Source organism: Venturia canescens, chromosome 5 (assembly GCF_019457755.1).
Source record: "Venturia canescens isolate UGA chromosome 5, ASM1945775v1, whole genome shotgun sequence".
Classification (NCBI taxonomy): domain Eukaryota; kingdom Metazoa; phylum Arthropoda; class Insecta; order Hymenoptera; family Ichneumonidae; genus Venturia; species Venturia canescens.
In genome coordinates, this window is record NC_057425.1 from 10,910,187 (window position 1) to 10,930,308 (window position 20,122).

The window sequence follows — 20,122 nt, forward strand, 5'->3', positions numbered from 1 at the left end:
ATATACATCTTTTTTAATATCCTATAAAATTTATTCTCTCCACTGGAGTGTTTCGGACACAGTTCCAACCAAGCATTTAAGATTCTTCCACTTTGTGATCAATTGTTAAGAATTGTAAATTATTTTGAATTTTCCCAATTCTCGCGTTACTTAGAAACCCAAGAGCTCGTCCCGAAGATTTATTCCGAGCAAGAGCGTTCTGAGGAAACTTTGACCAGTGCCTTTTATAAATCTCTGTATCAAGCGACGTGATGTACGGAGTTTTTAAATTTGAAGGGTGAATGTATGTTCGAAGACTTTTTTGAAATCATATTCATAAGGAACGAAATTCTGCACATTGTATGCTGAATAAGTGAATATTCAAGATTTCATACAAGCTTTACATAGAAAAAAAAGATCCATATTTTTTTTACGACCTCGTTGTTCTTCGAATACCAAGAATTCTTTGTGCGATTTGGATTTCGAACTTTTGCAAAGTATTCGAAATTTTTCGTATGTGATTTTTTTTTGGCACAATTCGTTGAAAATATTCTGTCAAGGTTTTATCGGGAATAAGAAAGATCCCAAAAAGGAAGTACTCTGAATCTGTGTGCGAGTGTCTATAGATTGAATCATGATTACATTGAAATTATATATACCCAGTAGATTTTCGTATAGTATTTTGATAATGTGACAAAGTAAATACATAAAGAGGAAGGTTTAGATAGAGGTGCTCACAAAATGCATGAGCAGCAAGCGAACGCAAATTCGTTCTGAAACGAAGAACGAAATATAAAATTTTGTATGAACACAAAGAAACGATAAAAATACACTGTTTTCATTAATGAATTTCTTTATTGTGCGATTAATTGGTGAACTTTTAGAAAAATATATCGATTTGAAATTTTTCTAAAATACAATAACCTGCGGAATGTTAGCCCATTATTTTGTTTTTCGAGACCTTCGAAGAAATTATTTTCTTCCTCACTCGATGTGAATGTATCTTCGTTCCCGCGTTTCATTCATTTCTCATGTCTGCAGGTGCCCAGTTGTAGAGAGCCTATTCATTTTTTAATTAAAGCACGAATCCGTGGGTTACGGTGAATATTTTTAGGAATCACATGATTTTCGATTAACACTTTATAAGTCGTTAAATACACAAGATTGTTCGTGACCGCTTTAACTCGTTTCATCTTAAATTAGGATTGAACAACGATTTCAGAACAGACGTTTCTGAATTGTCACTCTCGTTTTTTTTATTTTGATCAGAATAATAAAATAATACTTCAAATTTTCTGCTTTTTCCACATATACGACTACGGGAAACGAAAAAAAAACGAGTTTTGAAGCATCGTCGATTAGATCGTTCTTGAAATTCTGTATACTTTTTATTCTTCAATTGAAAACAGTTTCAACCGCCTATTCCGACTGGTGAAAAAAGCAGATCTTTCTCCGTCTATTAACACATATTTCCATCACCGTTGATTAAGATCGAAAAGGAATTTCTACTTCGAACGGTTAAAATAAGTGAGAAAAACAAAAAAAGGATTTAAAAAAAAAAACTATTGGAGTGATCCTGACAGAGTTTATAGTTTCGCACGTTAGAATTGGTTTTCCTATTGCCCATTTTTGACCCTTTTCAGTGCTCACAAAAATCAAGTCTGAAAAAACACAGCGAATATGAGAAACTCCAGCGACGATTGAAATCTCCAATTGTTTTAATGGCACGTAGCAAAACTACGTGCGATACAAAAATGAAGTAAAATTATCTAACCGATTCACACCCGCAGAAATTTCTTACTTTCAACGGTACTTCTCTTACAGTCATAAAGATAAATATTATTGCTACGATATTATACCTAAAATACGCTTTCTTCGTGGAAGCATAAGCAGTTCTGTCTGAATCATTAAAATAGTAACATGGTCATCACAGTTTCAGTGTACGCTGAAGAGATCCCAATTCTCGACAAAAACGAAATTAAAAGGAAAAAAGCACTCGTAATGGAACTTGTCAGAAGTTTTGTAACGAGAAGAAATAAAAAAAAAAACGAAAATGACTGAAAAAATCGATTTTTCGAGGACACTCTCGTAATGGAAATTGTCAGAATTTGATTTCGATTATTTTTTCAGGATGACTAAACGTGTAACTTTCATTGCCTGGAACTTGAGTCGCTCATGAAGAAAGTTCAATTTTTTTTGTTCGCTCTATGCTTTTTTCATCCTCAAAAGTTCGAATCCAAAAAATTCGAATAAATTCTTCAAATGTTCGGAAAAATTTCTAACGAACAATCATTTAAATTTACACGTTACGCTATCAGATTAACTTCTTCGGGCAAAGATTCGTTTTTGCTAATTTTAGTATTCACGACTTTTTCGAGTCTGAGAGTTTCCAAGGAATTTTCGCGACTCTCGTCGCTATCGGGTTGGCTCGAGATCATTTCAAATTCATTGGAATTTGTGTCGGCTTCGACACAATCAATTATTTCGATTGCCTCGTTACCACCCTTGAGAGAATTTTCATCCTTCGGAGCATTTTTTGAGGACTTTATTTGATTCGTGTCAACCGCATCGCGATAAACTCGAAGTCTCGTTTTTTCGTCGGCATTCCGACGATCCACATTCGCTGATGAGCCGAAAAAATGGTCATGAAATTCAACATTTTTTTCGGTGAAATTTTGCTCACTTACTTTTGAAGAATTTTTCTTATTTTCTTTCGAATGATCAATTTTAATCGAATCTTCGCGATCATTCGTTCTTTCGACTTCGATCAGCGGACTCTGTGCACTGTTCGACGAAATTTCTGATTCTCTGCCATCGGGTTTTTCCGAATCGCGCGAATCTCTCATAAATTTTCTACTTTTCTTTATTCCCGTGTCGCAATCTTCGGCCTTTTCCTCCTGAGAACTCGCGTCTTCGCCGTTTCCTGGTGTTCTTTTTTCCAATGATTCCTTCGGGGAATCCTCCGACGCTTTCTTCCTTTCGTTCTCAGCGCTCGTTCTTCTCTCTGCGATCTCTTTGTCCCTCTTTATTGCCGCAAGCTCGGCCTCTTTCATCGCTGAATGGATCACCGGCTCAGCCCAGAGTCCTGGATTGAACGCTGGGCCTGTTCCACCCAACTCAGCTGGCAATATGTCCGTTGGCAAGTGCTCGTGGAGGGTGCTCAAATTGTTTCCGTGGAGATATATCTAATGTGAATAAAATACAGCAAAAAAAAATCAGTTTCGATCATTTCCATGGAAAGAAAAATCGTGAGAATGGAGAATTTTCCAAAAGTTTTTCCATTTTTTCTTCTTCTATGACTTTCCGTTCAATTATACAAATGAAAAAAACTATCGTCTTTTTCAGAATTGAAAAAAAAAAATGAATCGATTTTTTTCAACAGTAAAACGATAATGGTGGAACATCACTGACGAACATTTCTCGTATTTTTTTTTTAATTGGACTTTTCATTAGTAAAATCAATTTGAAGAATACTTGAAAACATATTTTGTCAATGATGGAGTAAAATAGAAATGCAATACTCCACGAGAACGTGAGAATTTGCTTGAATTGCACTTATAGTACGAGTCTCGTCATAATCACGTCCAAAATTTATCAGCTTTCGACTGTTCCCAGATATGGGCCTGAAAGCATACGAACTTTCAGGAAAAATGTTTAATTTTAAAATAAGTGTTAGAAATGACCACGTTTTCTTGTACAATACACAAAGCAAATGATTCAAAGCTCTATGCAATTGTAGCGAGCAGTCAAGATTCTTGTATTTTGTTTTAAAATTTCGTCATATATACAAAATTAAAAATCTGTCGAATAGTTTCGAACTTATGGCAAAAAATGTAAAACTTTCGACCTTGAAGAACTGACGTGAAATTGTAATTCTTTCTTTTCAATTTCACGAATACGAAACGGTCAATCCTTATCGAATTTAACATGTTAATAGATTTTTGTGATAAGTTACTCGAAATCCTTAAAAATTCTATTCAAAAGCCCAGCGGCGAGGGCACAATCTTGCAACGACTGTTATTGCTGCACACGCTTACCTTATGACGAGTTTTTTCATCCAAAAATGGTTTGACGAGTGCCAAGGTGGCTTGAACGTAAAGAGGAGCTGACAGGAAGTGGACGGCTTTGAATCTAGCCGGAAATCGTCCTCGGAGAGCCGCGATCAGATTTCGGAGCGCAGCTGCACCGAGGGCTCCACCCTGACGTAAAGAAAATCCACTCCAGTCGACAACCGCGACGAAGCCACATTGCTGTTGAAATGACATTCGACGAGGAGAAGAAAAATAAATAAAAGTGAGCAATAAACAACTTGGAAGAGTTAAAAAATATCTGAAAAATTTTTTCCTCGGCTTTTTCTCGATCTTTTCGAATGACAGACATTTACCTGGTTTCTGGGATCTTGAATGAGAGTTTCGAGCACGAGAAAAATTGCTCGTTGAACGGACAATGCAGGCACAGCAATTGGGTCCCACTGAGATGCTAAAATAACGAGAACGCACCTTCCCTTTCTGTCAAAGAGAATTTAAAAACAGTCATTGAAACAGTGAGTCACGAAACTCGTTAAATTGCGGTGCCAATTATGGCAAATAAGCCTCAACAATAACACGCAAATAAATTTTAACGGAGCATCGTAATTACGTCAGAAATAAAATAAACATAAACATGCGAAATAAATACCTGTCTCTCGCCGGCAATACCCCCGGAATTCCGGCCCGGAGTGCCCGCTGAAGGGGAGGATCCCGGGCAGTCAAATTGCCAAAAATATCCTGCCTGTGAGCGATCTGTGACTGGTAAGCAACGATAAGTGCAGCTGCTTGTTCAGTTCGATACTTCCGGGCTAGCAAAAATCGGGTTACGTACTCGTCCGTGCAACGATTGAGATCTGCAGACATACACAAACAAAACATTTTGACGTTCATTTAATTTTTTCTCATTTTTGACAGCTAATTTGTAAGTGAAGTCTTATTTGGAATTGTTCTTAATCCACATTTCTAATTTTATTCCTTTTGTTATCAAATTCTGATTTATTTCTTTATTTTTTAATATTATTTTATCAAATTAAAAAATCTTGTTTTTTACGATTTTTTATGAGGATTGTCGACATCGCGAAGGAAGCTGATTGGAATTTTTGGGAAATTTCGTCGCTTCGAGTCACGAATTTAGATTGAATTTTTCCTCGGGCTTTTATTTTTGCTTCATTTAAATTCGTGCAATTTAAGGTGACAATATCAAGAAAATGGTCGAAAGCTTTATTTACTCACCGACATCAGGCATCCCTCGAAGTATCGCTCTGACAGTTTTGATGGCCAACTTTCTGTCTTTGACATCCAATTTGGCCTCGCCGTCGTAAATACTTCGTGCAAGAGCTGGACTCCCGAGATGCCTGCGGGACGGGTCCCACATGTACTCGCAGTATTCTGACATAATGCTCAGTCTCGACGCTGCAGTTATTGCTCCAACGCAGCGCTGTTCTTCTCAGACGCACTAGAAGAATGCCGGTCCTTTTATTTCCACAAAAATGCTCACCGGAGCTCGATGCGTTTACAGGTGATCGGAAAGCCGAAAAAATGGTCAAATGCTTAATTTTTTTCCTCAAAAATACGTTTCCGAAGTGAATTGTCAACGAACCAGGAGGAGAAACTTCGAGGCGGAACATTTGAAAGTCACGGAAACAATTTTATTGATCTTCGTCCCTGCATTTGTTGATTTTCACATTATTTATTGTTTTTTTTTCTTGAAAAATGTACTTCCTCGTTCGAAAAAATAAAGTTTTGTACCCAATGCTTTCCTGGATAGAAATTCGACCTTTTTTCGGACTTCCAAGTGGTCTAACGACTCGAATGAAGTTTGTACAAAAAATCAGTATCCTAGCTCTACGGAAAAGGGTCACGGGAGATGAAAGATCGCGATTCGAAGCTGTAAACTGGTGTGTGCACTTTGCAAACTCGCACACTACTTATTATTGCTCTCATTTAGTGTGCTGTAAATTTTTACTGGCAATAACGACGAATAAAAAAAACATCACAAGCCCGCCGCGTTATCTTGCTCAAATATTGTCAATTCTTACGGCTGTCTGCGCCACGGCATGTATCATCGATTCGCACGCAACTTGACCTTGAGTTTTTCGTGTGCTCAAACAAAAGAGGACAAGCGTGAAAAGCTTTTCGCAAATCGTTCGATTCCGAATGAATTTCAATGAAATTTTCACGCGAGAGTTCAAGGACAATACGAAGAAAAAATCTACTTTCTCGAGCTGCTCTCAAAAATGACGAATTCCGAAACGATTTTAAGGAGAATTCAAGATAAATTGTTTCTCGCTCGGTTCTGCGACTCTTCAGTCGCAGTCCACGCGAAACACCACTCGAGATCGTGAATAAGTTTCCGTACCGCAAGAGCTCGGAAACGACGGCGCTCCAATACTGCGACAATGAGATCGAAACAGGTGAGTCCTCCTTCGGGACGAGGCTTTCTTCTGAGACTAGCTTCGCGACTGCATGGTCGCGAGACAAAACACGAACCGTGAGAGGTAAAATACGAAGCGGAGGTGGGGGAATATGAGTCACGAGATGGAAGAAAGAGAGCGTCACGATTCTCGAAGGAACGGAGAATTCTCTCGTGGCCGGCGGTACACCGAGAGCCGATCCAAACGTCCGATGGAAATAAAACTGTTGAGGAACGAGTCCGTTAGACGAGAACACGCTCCTACATAATTGTATACGCGCTCACACACACACGCGCACCACTTTGCTTCGGTTTGATCCTCGAAACGAGTCTCTGGAGATTTTAACGCTCGCTCGTCATAGCACATCTTTCGATTCTATCCGCAGATTCTTCAGATTTTCTAGCAGCGATTTCTCGAAGAAAAGTGCACGGAGCTGATGGAGCGTCGAAGAAATTTTAAGGAGTTTCTTTTCTCCTCAATTTTTTTCTCTTCCAAACGTTTTTTCAAATTGAGCTCACTCGGTTAGTCACTTTAAGGTAGTTCATGCACGAAACCATTTTCTCAAGAAAGTCTCGAAATTCACGCAGAGTTTAAATATGAAGAGATATGCACAGGGTTTTAAGGACTTTGCGTAAAAAATCGTTCATCTTTCCACGTAACGAGTGAACACGCTTCTCACCAAGTTTATGAAAAAGTGCGCACTAACGATGCAACGAAGGTATGGAAAAAAATTCGAGACGGTTGTCTTACTAGCAATACATGAATATATTACCTTAAAAATTGAACGAAATTGGTAACGAGCACTCGTACGATCTCACATTTGCTTATTTCGGTATTTTGTTTCTTCTTGTGGCTCGGCCTATTCCTCTCACAGCTTTCTGTCTTTTTATTAAAACTTTTTTGTTCTCGATCCATTTGCCTTTGCGCTCTCTAAAGCGATTTTCCACATAAAAAGTGACAGTATTTTCGCCAGGAACGGATGAAACTTCGGATTGAATAATGGCTCGTAATTTCATTTGCCACGAGACAAGTTGAAAAAATGTAGATATTTAAAATTTTGAGTTGATAACTCTGACGTTAATTTAGAGTGATGATCTTCAATTAGGAAGTTAAAATCGACCTAATTTAGCCGCCCGTAAAATACGATCCTAAGCGTTTCTCGGGGTGGTTCTAAAAATATTTTTCCTCCTCATTATTTCCATTTTTGTTGTGAAAATTATAATGGTTCGTTGAGTATTTTAGAATAAATCAATAATTCGAATGAATTATTTCAAAAACTCGTGGAAACGGTTGAACATTTATCAGCGTTTCCAGGAGAATTCTTGCGCAAATGATCGCCGGGATTGAAACTTTTTCTCACACCTCTAAAATCCACTGAAACTTTCGTCAATTATTCAATTATCTTTCATTAAATTTGGCTCCGAGGACTCCCGGCACAATGGATTTTCTTCGCGGGGAGAGAAACGAGTTGACCAATCCTTTTACAGCGTCGAAAGGGGATCGGTGCTCGAGTGGAAAAAGGTTGAGGGACACAGAGCAATAACGAGAACGAGGAAGAAAGTCCGCTTGCAAGGCTGCAGGCGAGCAGGACGGAAATCGGCACGAAGCCGGTTACTTTGGATGACTCAGAGCCTCGAGATACACGCTTGTACGTCGCACTGTACACATCGATATTTATCTCAGCCGAGGTGTACACGGGGTGGGCGAAATCGCGTACCGAAGTGATCGGCGAGGCCTTGGAATCCATCGATTTTCGACGATTTTTTCGAATTTTTGTCTCTCGTATTTCTCCACTTGGAACGCGACTTTTGGAGATTCGCTCTCCGCCGTTCAGCCCGCCGAGAAAATCTCTTTCGACGATCGTCGGATATTCCTTCTTTTCTGTTTTCCTCGTCGAGTTCAGAATCGCTGAAAAAACGCTTTTTTGTCCGCTCAATAAAGACACGGACAGACTTTTTTCACTCTCGCAACTCTCAGACGAATCGAATCTCGCGAATCACATTATTTTTCGAGTCTCCTTCATTGGAGACCGTTTCTAAACCGCTTCAACTTTCTCGTGTGAGAAAAAAAAAATTGATATTGAGTGCCGCGGTATCAGAACCCCCTTAATTATGTATTCGTACATACGAAATATACGCGCGCATTTCACGTGCCCGCACACATGCCAACTCGAACAACGTTTTTTGCTCGTCTCTCCTCGCGGTTACAAAACCGAGCCGGCCGATATTCGAACGGTTTACGGACTCCCCCCCACCTGGCTCCCCATCGATTGCGTAAGTTTTCGGCCCAGATGGACTGCTTCTCTTTGTATTTTTTCCCTCCCGAGCACCGCTAATGCGAATATTGTAGAAATTATTTTTAATTCCATTTTTTACGAATACTAAAAGAATCACGATTGAGTAAAAAAACTCGAAACTATTGGTTCGAAGAAAAAACCAGCGATTTTAATCGTCTTAAAAAATGTGAGCTAAAAAATCAGCTCGAAATCACATTTCGAATCCGTTTTACCCCCGACTCAGGATTTCTCCCTCGAGCTATAAACTGTTTTTATTCGTGCTCGGAAATTAAAAATAATTCTAGCGCGAGAGGATGCATTTTTAAAAAATTTTCGTCTCTTCGACCAGGCCTCGTGCCTCTAGTGAGTGCGACACTCAATCGTGGTCATGCTGTATGCCGGACACGGCACTGGACAGCAGGTTCCGTAATGGGACGAACGGAAGTAACAATATTCCCCGTTCCACAAACATATACGCAGGCTTAGGTAGATAATGAGATGTGCATAATTTATAGGGCTTTATTATATCGTCAGGGCAATATTCGCGTCGAGTTTGAATTGAGAGAGCGATTATTTTGCCGGAGTTACTGCGGAGCGAAATTAATTGAATTTTAATAATAGGAGAAGCGCTCAACGCGTTTTTTTCTATTGAGGAAAACGTGCGTCAAAATAAATGCTGAACTCGGTACGGGAATCGTGGTTTTGTGAAAAAATGATTTTAGCGGAGGGACGCGTTGATTAGACGAGTTTTTAAACGACGCGATCGACGTCGAAGAAAGGGCTTCTCTGCGAGTTCGAACAATGGAACGCTGCGCTTTGTACCGCGTGAAAAACGACATTGACATCGAGTCCGGACTGCCGGGCGATGCCAAACAGTGCGCAAGCTTGTTTCGAGGCTCGAAGCCTCGCGAGAAATTTTGAAGGAATGAAAATAATGGATTTTAAAATCGATGACGTTTGTTGACTTAGAGATGTGAATGTAGGCTCGAATGTGAATGGTTTCGAAAAGAGGTTATACGAACGTCGGGGTTATTGTCACTTCGGTAATTCGTAATTCGTGACTCACCGACGCCTATTCTTCGTGCCTCGAATAGCAATCGATTCCATACGAATATCCTCAAGTTCCTGAGCTTCGGATCACGATAAAAGTGTCTATTACGAGACGGTGAAATAAAAAGAACGAGCGTTGAGAAGCGTCTTGTCGAATGGACACGCAAACCTGCAATTGCGATGAAAAATGGGAAAATTTTTATTTCGTTGTTTCACAGAGGTCTGCACTGTGCTCCGGAACCTCGATAAGGAAGTCGTTTATGTAATTTTCTCGATTTCTCAAGTCAGCAATGTGCAACGGTGTAAAACCGAGAGTCACGTAAGGAAAAAAAAATGTTTCGTTTGAGAAAATAACGTTTCCTTTTAATTCTATGATTCAATCCACTTTTTATGCGGCGCAACAAATATATTTACGGGGAAAAAGGTCCAGTTGAAACGCTGAGATGTCACGCTGATTTACGAAATTCACAACAGCAAAATTGCACTCGCTATGCGGCGGGAAAAGCACCCGAACGGAGAAGAAAACACTCGAAGCAGCGGGCCGAAATTTCGACCGGGAAACTGTCGACCGCCCCCCTCGATTAACTCGCGTTCATACTATTAAGTATTGTGAATTGCGAAACGTTGTTTCTCACGGCACACTTTTACTTTCCCTCCGTCAGCAACGAGTCCCTGATATCCTTCGCCACTGAGTAAACAACTCCGATAAACTTGATCGATGCCCCCAGCCGCGTGCGACGTCAGCAGTGAAAAGCTCGCGAAGGACCACGCGCTCGTCGAATCAATTGCAAAACTAATGTAATCGTGGCTGTAAGGTAAACGTTTTTAAAACCACGCTCGATGAATGGTCAATCGAAGAGAACGCGTGTCTTATCTCAAAACTTTAGTGCGATATAGTTGCCCAAGGCTCGCGATATCGTCGTCACGTTCACGGTTGAAAAAATAGTAGACCACTCGATTGCGATGACTGCACACAATAGTGACGAGCTCTTACGACAATATTTTTAAAAACTGCACACTCCCGATCACCACAAAAATTATTACTTCAACGACGCAAATATAAAGATGAAAAACTGTCCGGCGACTTGGGACTCGAAAAAAAACACAAAAAAGTCGAAATAAAATGAAAAGTTGGCTTGGCAGGAGGTTCTGGCCAGGCTTGCTGTGATTTGTAGTTACCGTAATCGAACTGACTCTCGTGAGCGGGCCGTCGACCCGCTCACGGGAGACATTCCGGCGAAAAATATACGCCGTATTTTTGACAGCGTACGATTTTTGAGGACCGAGATAAGTCAGAATGAAAAAGATATTTGATTGTAGTGTTTCGTTTGCTGATTAATGCAGCCTCGTTGATCAGGGACGATAACCGCGTATCAGGGAAACACGCTGTTTCGTGTAGTTTCGGTGGACGAACAAAAGTGTCATCGAGTCTTTGTCTCTAAAAAACACGCGTCAAAGTGGGTCACGTTCGAAGGAAGCATGTGACAAAAAACGTTTGTGAGAAGTTGCAAAACAAAGTTTCGTCGTAATGGATTGTTTTTGCCCAGATTGCGTTTCGACGATAAAATTCTTCTGGAGAAACTTCGTTTTCGATTAAAGTGCGAGCTTCGTATTATTGTGTAGAAAAATCGATTAGTTTTCACCGGATTAAAGCGACGAGTCGGCTCACAGAACGCAAAGAAAAGCGAGTCTCGAAAAGAAAGCGAAATGTGTTTACCTGCCGGATGAGAGCCGAGAAGTTGTTTTTCCTTAATCCAAACACGAGGCTCTTCCAACCGCTTCCAACGAGCGTGCAGATCGATGCTGATTGACGTTTTGTTTTCGTTCAGTCGAAAAACAAATGGTAAAATGACATTCGTAGCAATGAAAAGGCAGAAATGTATTCCGGATTAACGTTCGAAGGACGGACGACACTGTGTATGGATTGAATCAGAGCCGAGGAGACCGATCGAAAATGACGCGGGAGATTGCACGGTTACGCGAATTTTATGCAATGCAATCGCTGCACTTGCGCTTCGTACGTTGTTCGACGCGAGTCCGAGTGTCTTTCGAATTTACGTAACGTATTTTTTGTCCCTTCGAACTGCTATTTCGAGGGACATACAACGAACAGAAACGTACAAATCGAGACCTCGAACTTCACCCGTCCGCAATGTCGAACGCCCGAGCTCACTGTGCGTTCCCCCGTAAAGCCTCGGACGACCACGACAACACAAAAAACAACGAGGTACAGTTCGTGCCGTTCTCCGGAGTATTCGAAGTCGAGAAGTTTGTTTTCGCGCCTGCGCCCCTTCGCTCTTTCTACTTACCGATCGCCCAGCAACGACAAATCGTCCATTTTGTTACCTCTCTTCCCACTCGTCGTTTCTTTCCTCGATGGTTTGCTATTCAGTAGAAACAAAAATCCAAGTGGACACGGTTGAACTAGGAAAAATCGAGTTCGCTGTTGTAAAACTCGAAGAATCATTTGAAAAACAATCGCAATTGATTTTTCGCAATAGTTATTGTGTCATTCGAAGTATTTGTCTATATAGCAAATCTTGTGCCACAATAATGCTCAGTTCGCATAAAATATAATGAAAAAAACCGTAAATTTTCAATCATAATTTTACGCACATGAACACGAAACACAATTTTTTATATGCAATGTTTCTATTGTAATTATTATTGAAGAAGCCAAGTTGAAATTCTGCGTGCGAGAGCATTTTTGTTCCATTTTCTCGAGGATTTATTTTCGAAAAGATGTTGTTGCGTCTCCACTGTTGATTTCCGCTTCAATCGAACGTAAAAACACTGTGCCCTCTAAACGATTCGATCATTCCTTTTCCTTCGTGCGATTGTATTTTTGAATGAACCGCGCCAAGGGACCTGTCAACTTCACGAGGTTGCGCAGGAGACGCCATTTTCTTGGACGCAGTAAGAAGCAGTTCGTGCCAGCTCCACTGATCGAACAGTGGCGCTCTTGAACGTTCAGTCGCGTTCCGAAAACTTCGTGAGTCGTGACCCGGTCGATAACATCAACCGGCCTTGTACTTGTACACTTTACCGCACAGGTCTCTGTAAGCGCATGTGGCGCTCGAAGAAACGTTATCCTGACTTGTTTCGTGAGCTAATTTCAACGATTTATTGACCTCCAAATAAACTTAGCACCGCAATAGAAAACTCTTCATCGTTACAGTATTTCTTCAAGGCGAGTCGATATTTGGTCATTTCTTTGATGCAATAAATAAACATACTCATGTTTTTTTTAGACTTCTGGGATTTCTAGAACGAAGAGTTGACGGTATTTCGATTTTTCTAGTAAATCTTTATTCGTGTAATAAAACTTTTTACACAATATTCGTTAACTATCAATGTTTATAATAAGATTTCGTTTGCTATTATGAATAAATGTTCAGAATTTAACAGTGTAAACAAACGTAGCCAACGGTTCGGCGAATTAAAAAAACGCTGATCCTTTCCTGTTGAAATAAACAAATACTGTTGCATTGAAAATTACGTTCTCTAATTCATTATCGGTGTCGAATGAGTTGAATATAAAAATAAAAAACAAAAATTCACGCCAGCACTAGTGAGAAAAAAATGTCACTTTTTCATGATTTTAATCTTTAACTGTGAATAATCATTTGGAAACGTTTCGTGCTTCGGAAATCGATCGTGCTAAATTTTTGTATCGGGCGATTCGAGGCGTCGATACAAGCGTTTGAGAATAGGCTGTGTCTATAGTCGTCCGGAAACCGTGCGAATGAGATTATGTTATTCGTCCAAAAATATGTCTTGGAAACGTCATATTATTTCTATAATAAAAAAGTGTAAAAAAGTGATGTAAAATTTTGAAAATTCTCGAAAACATACTAACACATACTCCTATGTAGCCCCCTAATTTTTTTCGACATATTAGTAGATAGTATGCAAACTATAAAGCCACATCATCATTTTTCGACATCGGTAAGAGTCATTTAGACATACAGTAACAATAACTCGTAGCTCATGGTACACAAAAACAACTCTATCTCATCATCCCGCCAGCAAGACACAGCTAAACAGTATCGATAAGACCAACCCGAATTATCCACCTAAAAACAATCACTCCTTAGAGTTCTAACTCATGATGATCAACCGGTTCAAGTCCACCGATATCGTTAGAACTGAATTACGTCGTTACGTAAAACAGCCTCATCCTAAAAACCGAACCTATCAAACCCTATGACCTACTTTCCCACACTTTTTTCCAGCAGCATCCAAGCCTGGGAAACCTCTTATCACTTAAACAGCCAACCTTAACCCTACACCTCATGTGCCTTTTTTCATACCCTCAACCTCATGACCGGGGTTTGAACGCACCCCACTCTTTTTCTGCTTATAAATCCGGTCCTACGATGCTAAACTGACTTTATCCTACACCATTTTCTTCGTTTTTTTATAACGAAAATAATGATGTACGATAAAACTAATTTCAATTGAATTTATATATTAAAAAATCCGTCGATAATCAGTCGATAATGTCGCTTGTTAGGACGGGAGCGTAGTTTGAAGTTCGCGTGGGGTGTGCTCACACCCCAGTCATGCGTTCTAGGGTTAAACGCAAACACAATCCTCTTTCATAACTCTCTCAAAGTAAATCTCGAGGTTATAAAATTACCATTTTTGGAATCTCCGAAAAGTTACAATCGAATATCAAACGTAATGACTTTTCTCCAATCAGTAAAATTGTTAAACTCAGCGAAATTCAAATCGAAATTTATCTAAACTTTAAATGAAAAGTGTAACTCTGCATTAATAAACAAAGTCATATTTTGTAGTAACAAAATAATTTCGAACACTTTTTATTCAACGACCTTCAACATCGACTCCGTGGTTGGAAAGTCTCTTCCCAATCTACGGATATTAAGGGTGAATGATACTAAAGTCGAAATAATTAGAAATTGATCAAATTTGGTGATAATGTTCTTCAACATCAAGTGCGAAAACACAATTTTTTCAAAATTTTCTTCTGTTTAGTTATCAAGTAATTACGCATTAAAGCAGATTTCTTATGCCCGGAATGTATACCCATATATATGGAAACGCTATGCTTATACACGTGAACTTTAGTGATCAATTACTCGATAACTGTACAGAAGAAAAATCTTAAAAAATTTGTATTGTCAAATTTGGCACTAAAGAATATGTTCACCAAATTTTATAAAATTCTGATCATTTTGAATTTTTTTATCTTTTTAGCATGGTTTAGCATGGCAACGTTGTATCGCCTGTGCAATATATCCTTAAAACCTCCAGCTCAAGGTCACGTTTACCTACAATATAACGTATGTAATCGAGAGTCGTCCAAAACCTGCATCGAGAATTGAACGATCTCATCTTAAGGTATGCCTGTCCACGTGAGAGTAAATTCTGAAAATTGCTCTCGAGAGTACTCTCACGACTGAGAGTAACACGCCTGCAGTTACGCTCCTTTCCGGACGTAACAATAACACAAACGTTCTTGTCTCAGAGTCGCTGCCGCGACTCTAGATTTCCAGGTTCGCAGGAAAGTAAATATTCATAGAAATTAATAACTTTAATGGGAAATAGAGACGCTGGGAAATAGAACTTCGTCAGGAGCAGTGTCATATGACGAAAGTACACACGATAAAAAAATCTCAGCAGTATATTATCAGGACGAATAACCTAACGTTAAATATACGGTAACCGGTATAGACAGTGTGCTGAGAATAAGCGATGAAAAGAGGTGTGCGGTCGAGGGAGCGAAGCTCTTTTGAAAAATAATTAATTAAAGGTAACTCGGCATCGTGTGTTTTTCGACAAACTTCCGACAGATTAAACTTTCTACTTTTTCCAACATTTAAACTTTTTCTCGTATCTTTTGAGTGAATTATTTTTATAATTCGATTGAGTGCGCCGCTGCGAGTTTGGGAGATAACTGAGAAGCAAAAACACGTTTTTATCGGACATCCTTGATATTTCGGGGAAAATAAAAGTTCCACCTCCTACTCCGACTCAATAAGAACAACGCGCGACTCATATTTTTCTCAAAATATCAAAACTCGGCAGATGAAACGTGCAGCTGGAACTTTACTGACTGTACGATTGAGAGACTGTCTCAATCTCAACTCTCACGATAAAGTCTCTGTTCGAAATATCGTTCGCAAAAAATTCCGACAATCAAAGTAGACTGATCCAAAGCGTCGAATATTTAGTTAGCTGAAGTAGAATTTCCATAGCTTTGAGATTCGTTAAAAAGTGCAATATTTAAGTTGCAATGTTGATTTGATTACGCTTGACGGTCTGTCCTCGTGACCATGCTGTAATCGAGATGTCCGATACGTTCAGCTCGAGCACGTTACATGACATCCGCATTATGCCGCACCTTATAAGAATAAAGTAAGAACTCATCCGTGTGGATATTAATATCGATGATAAATAAAACCACAGAATGCAAATGGAAACAAAATCGCGAATGGAATATCGTGTGGTTTGTAATCTTAAACGATAAATCAGCTTCGAAAAATGACTCGATATAAAAAGTCTTTTTAAGGAGTCTACCCTAATAAGAATTTTCAAATAATCGATTTTTTTTATTGCATTTTTCGAAAGTATACGCATATTCAAAAGTATCATACTGAAATTGTATACAGATCTGAACAGCCGAAGGGCACTTTTGAGCGTTTTCTCAAAATTACGTTTTTGGGCGGCTCGTTGATAAAATCTCCGAAACTATTCAACCGATCCTTACTAAAATTTTACCACGTGTTCTTTATGACTATAGCCACAGCGCATATCATACGAATTTTGAACTTTTGAGTGGAACTATTTTTTTTTTGCAAAAAAATGTGTTTTTTCGTAGTTTTTGAAAAAGTGGCCGCCGTTTTGTAATTTTTGAAATAAATCGAAAATCTTATGATATGCGCTATAGCCATTTACGTACTGAATCTAAAACCACTTTTATTTTTTTCTCCGATCACCCATCCCAGAGATTTTATCGACAGCGCACACGGATTTTTTTGGACATGTCTCCTCCTCCATTTTTCTGTACGAAAATTGAGTAAAATAAATTTAAAAAAAACCGTTTTTTGTGTATTTTAAGAGTGTTTTTAAAGTAAATTAAGGTAGACTCTTTGAGTATTGACACCAACGCTTTTTCAAAGGACCCATTCTCGTTGGATCGTTTTCATAAAAAATTCAATTTGTCAAAGAAAGTAAGAATATTTCGAAGAGGAAAATATAGGAAATCGTCAAAAAATTAGATGGTTGAATATTTTTTCATTTTTTCCACATTCACCTTTTCCTATTTCACGAATCCTTCCTATCACTTCAAGCTCCGTTTTCCCCAGTCTTCACCGATCTTGTTCCGGTGACACCCTCCCAGAGGGCTGCTCTTAGTCACTCAGGCCAAGGGAAACTGCCGAGGAAACTGCAGAAAATATAAAACTTAAGATGATGGATCAGTCGGTAATCACAACCGTGAGTGCGAGAGAGATAGCTGCAAATTTTGAAAAGGAAATTTTTCCACATCGTTCGTCTGATCGAAAAAATAAAAATGTCATCGGATTTTTGCGATCGTGCTGCATACGGTGACATTTTTATTATTTTAATCGGACGAACGATGTCAAAGAGTTTCAATTTCAAAAATTCGAGGTGTGATTACCGACTGATCCATCATCTTAATCGATAGAAGCGGCTACATTTTCAACTCGGATGAGATCGAGATGAGGAGGTCGATCCTCTACAAATTAATCATGTAATTTTTTTCAACTTAATCGTTATTTCATTAAGAGAAAAAACTTTTTCATTAATAAATTCTGAAGGAACGAATTAGAAAAAAATCTACGTGGTGGAACCGTAGAGGAACAGTCGAGGAACAAAATGAAACGTAGTGCTATAAAATCGGTTAAAAAATGCAGATAATTATTGGAAAAATAGCAGCGAAAATATGTCATCGTCATGGAAATTAGCATTTATCGGTTGATAGCTTTGCAAAATTGTCGTTTCTCATATGTTTGCACTGGAATAAAAATCCACTAGCAACATTTAAGGTACCTATTAGAAGGCTTTAAGGAGTCGGAAAATAAAATTCGTTGTCGGAAAATTGAAATTCGTTGAACCCGCTAATTACCTTAATCGGTACGTTAAACTTGGTCTAAAAGCGTTTTCAAAATTAAGCACTCATTTGACTAGTATGCAGTGCAGTAGTTACCTTAATTATATTTCAGACTGTCCGTCTGACTCGCGGTTGTTCAGACAGGCGTTCAATTTTCATGCTGCTTGAGAGGGGAGAAAAAATGATGAGACGCAATAGAGAGCGCATGTTTGATCGGAAAAATTCGATTGATCGCGAAGTTGTAGAATTTGAACAATTAAAATTTATATTATCTATATCTTTTCGACAGATAGGCAGACGCTGCTTCGAGTATATTTCGCTTCCTTGAATTCGGGGTGGAAAAATGGGATCTATCATCGGAGATTGATCAGTGCCAACGCACGTTTGAACCTGACGATTGCGATCTATCGCAATTCTTTTCTCTCCCGCATTTATTTACCGATCGTCATCGTTTGTTCTCATCGAACCGAGCGCTCGTTTTATCAGCGTTTAAAAACGCTGACTCAGATAGACAATAATTCATCGCATCCTCGATGATACTGCGTGAAAAAAATCTTGCGAAAGAGCGCGAAAAGAGCGAGGAAACAACGTTTCGCAATTGAGGACTTTTGCTCCAAAATCGAAATGCCAAAAATTTGATTGAACGGAGACTCGATGGGATTTACATTTTTCGTAATTCATGCCAAAGATGATGACAGTAACGACACTCAACGATTCGTTAATCTCTTGTTTCTGCAGCAATTATTGTTTAAGATAAAACTTCTGAGACGTGACGAGCGATACTCTCTGGACCTCGCTCGTCTGGTCGATTATTTTTGTATCTACGTCCGGGACGGAGCGTCGATAACCCTTGAAGATTTTTCACTCGCATCGTTCTGACCAGCCACCGTACAAACTAAGTTCGTTCCTTCACAATTTCGTACTTTCGATTCCACTAACGTGTTGGATCTCCGCGTGAAACGTAAAATTTAATTTACCAATAATTTCCTATAATTACAAGAAACAGTGTTCACTCGGTCGATTTATTTATTCGAATTGCACCGTTTCTTCAGGCTGAAAAATTGCACGAAAACATTTCATTCGTAGTTCTATTTTTGACCGACGCAAAAGGCGAGAAGCGTTGATACAGCTAAAATTTCAGTTCAACGACTTAAAAGTAAACTCAGCCATAAATTAACTGACGAATTTTCCATGCAAATCAATTCAGCAAGTTTACGCTCATCTAATGAAAATATAAAATTCCAACTTTAAGAATTGACATTTGGAAATACGCTCAAAATATACACCGTCCACCTATTCCCAGAATTATTATAGTAAATCCCAAAATTACTGGAAATCACATTTTTGCAAGGCCCCTGACACAGGCTCTTGTGGCAGGCACACTTCCTGTGCGACGATTTCGATTTAAGGATCCTCCCAACTATAAAGAATCCAAAATGAGAATAAGAAAATATAATGTTTTTAGATATCAATGATGTCTTGAGAAAGCCCTGTTACAGGTGGAAATCACTTGAGAATGTGAAAAGAAAAACACTTATTTGAGGTTAACGAGTAATAACGAGACAAACGTTGGAAGGTTTGACAACGACATGAGCCAGCTGGTTTAAAATCTAGATATGCATAGGCATATAAATAGGAAATGGCTGTTGTCACAATTTGCTTGACGATTTAGCTACGAAAGTATTTAACTCACCAAATAAGTTCCACATATTTATAGTAATTGGGGGAATAAATTTAAATCGTATCTTTGATAATCGAAAGAGCAAAAAAGTTCAGTTGCATTGTCGAATGACAAAATTACCGCATGATCTTCCTCAACCCTGAAAAATCGATTATTTTTTTGGGTCCGATCTCTCCCAACGTACCCATCGAATATGCAAACAACGAATAAGATTTGTGTAGCCGGTCAATAGAAGTTTCTTCTATTAAAACTTCAAAACTGTTCTTTTATTTTAACCAATAAAAATGGCAACGTCATGAAAACCGGTGATATCGAAAAGTATGAAAATTTCGTGCGAACGAGGAGAAAAAAAAATATTTAAAAAAAAAACTCGACAAAATCCCACGTGAAGCAATAAATCGCTATGCAACGCGATTAGAAAAATACCGAAATACCGAAAGCGCGGAAAATCTTTCGTCCCAAGGAGAAACGTCTCGTGTCAGAGTACACATTTTCGCTGATGATAGAGCTGATAACACGTGCGATTAAAAAGCCGGGTTAACGGGGAGGCGCTGCAAACAACTCCAATAAATCCAGTCTGGCATCTTTCACGGT

The 20,122-nt window shown here is 39.0% G+C and overlaps 1 protein-coding gene across 4 annotated transcripts; it reads right to left on the reverse strand.

Moving 5' to 3' along the window:
• Positions 1–814: 814 nt before the first annotated feature.
• Positions 815–11,944, reverse strand: LOC122410666 (clavesin-2-like). 4 transcript variants are annotated; one of them, XM_043419002.1, is made up of 7 exons: positions 11,464–11,944; positions 9,763–9,915; positions 5,241–5,463; positions 4,657–4,861; positions 4,364–4,487; positions 4,017–4,229; positions 815–3,164 (listed from the first exon to the last, which is right to left on the reverse strand). In XM_043419002.1, the coding sequence occupies exons 3-7, from the start codon at positions 5,401–5,403 to the stop codon at positions 2,286–2,288; spliced, it is 1,584 nt and encodes a 527-aa protein (XP_043274937.1). In that variant the 5' UTR covers positions 5,404–5,463; positions 9,763–9,915; positions 11,464–11,944; the 3' UTR covers positions 815–2,285. The 4 variants fall into 4 exon arrangements, with proteins under 4 accessions (XP_043274937.1, XP_043274938.1, XP_043274935.1 ...); XM_043419003.1 differs by lacking the exon at positions 11,464–11,944 and adding an exon at positions 10,161–10,524; XM_043419000.1 differs by lacking the exon at positions 9,763–9,915.
• Between the last annotated feature and the right edge of the window lie 8,178 nt (positions 11,945–20,122).

Bases quoted from the DNA above. Each gene is read 5' to 3' on its own strand.
- LOC122410666 (XM_043419000.1), bottom strand. From the start codon at position 5,403: ATGTCAGAATACTGCGAGTACATGTGGGACCCGTCCCGCAGGCATCTC. The intron at 4,862-5,240 runs GTGAGTAAATAA...GTATGTCTGCAG, and splicing joins TCGAGGGATGCCTGATGTCG to ATCTCAATCGTTGCACGGAC. The intron at 4,488-4,656 runs GTATTTATTTCG...TCTCTTTGACAG, and splicing joins GTATTGCCGGCGAGAGACAG to AAAGGGAAGGTGCGTTCTCG.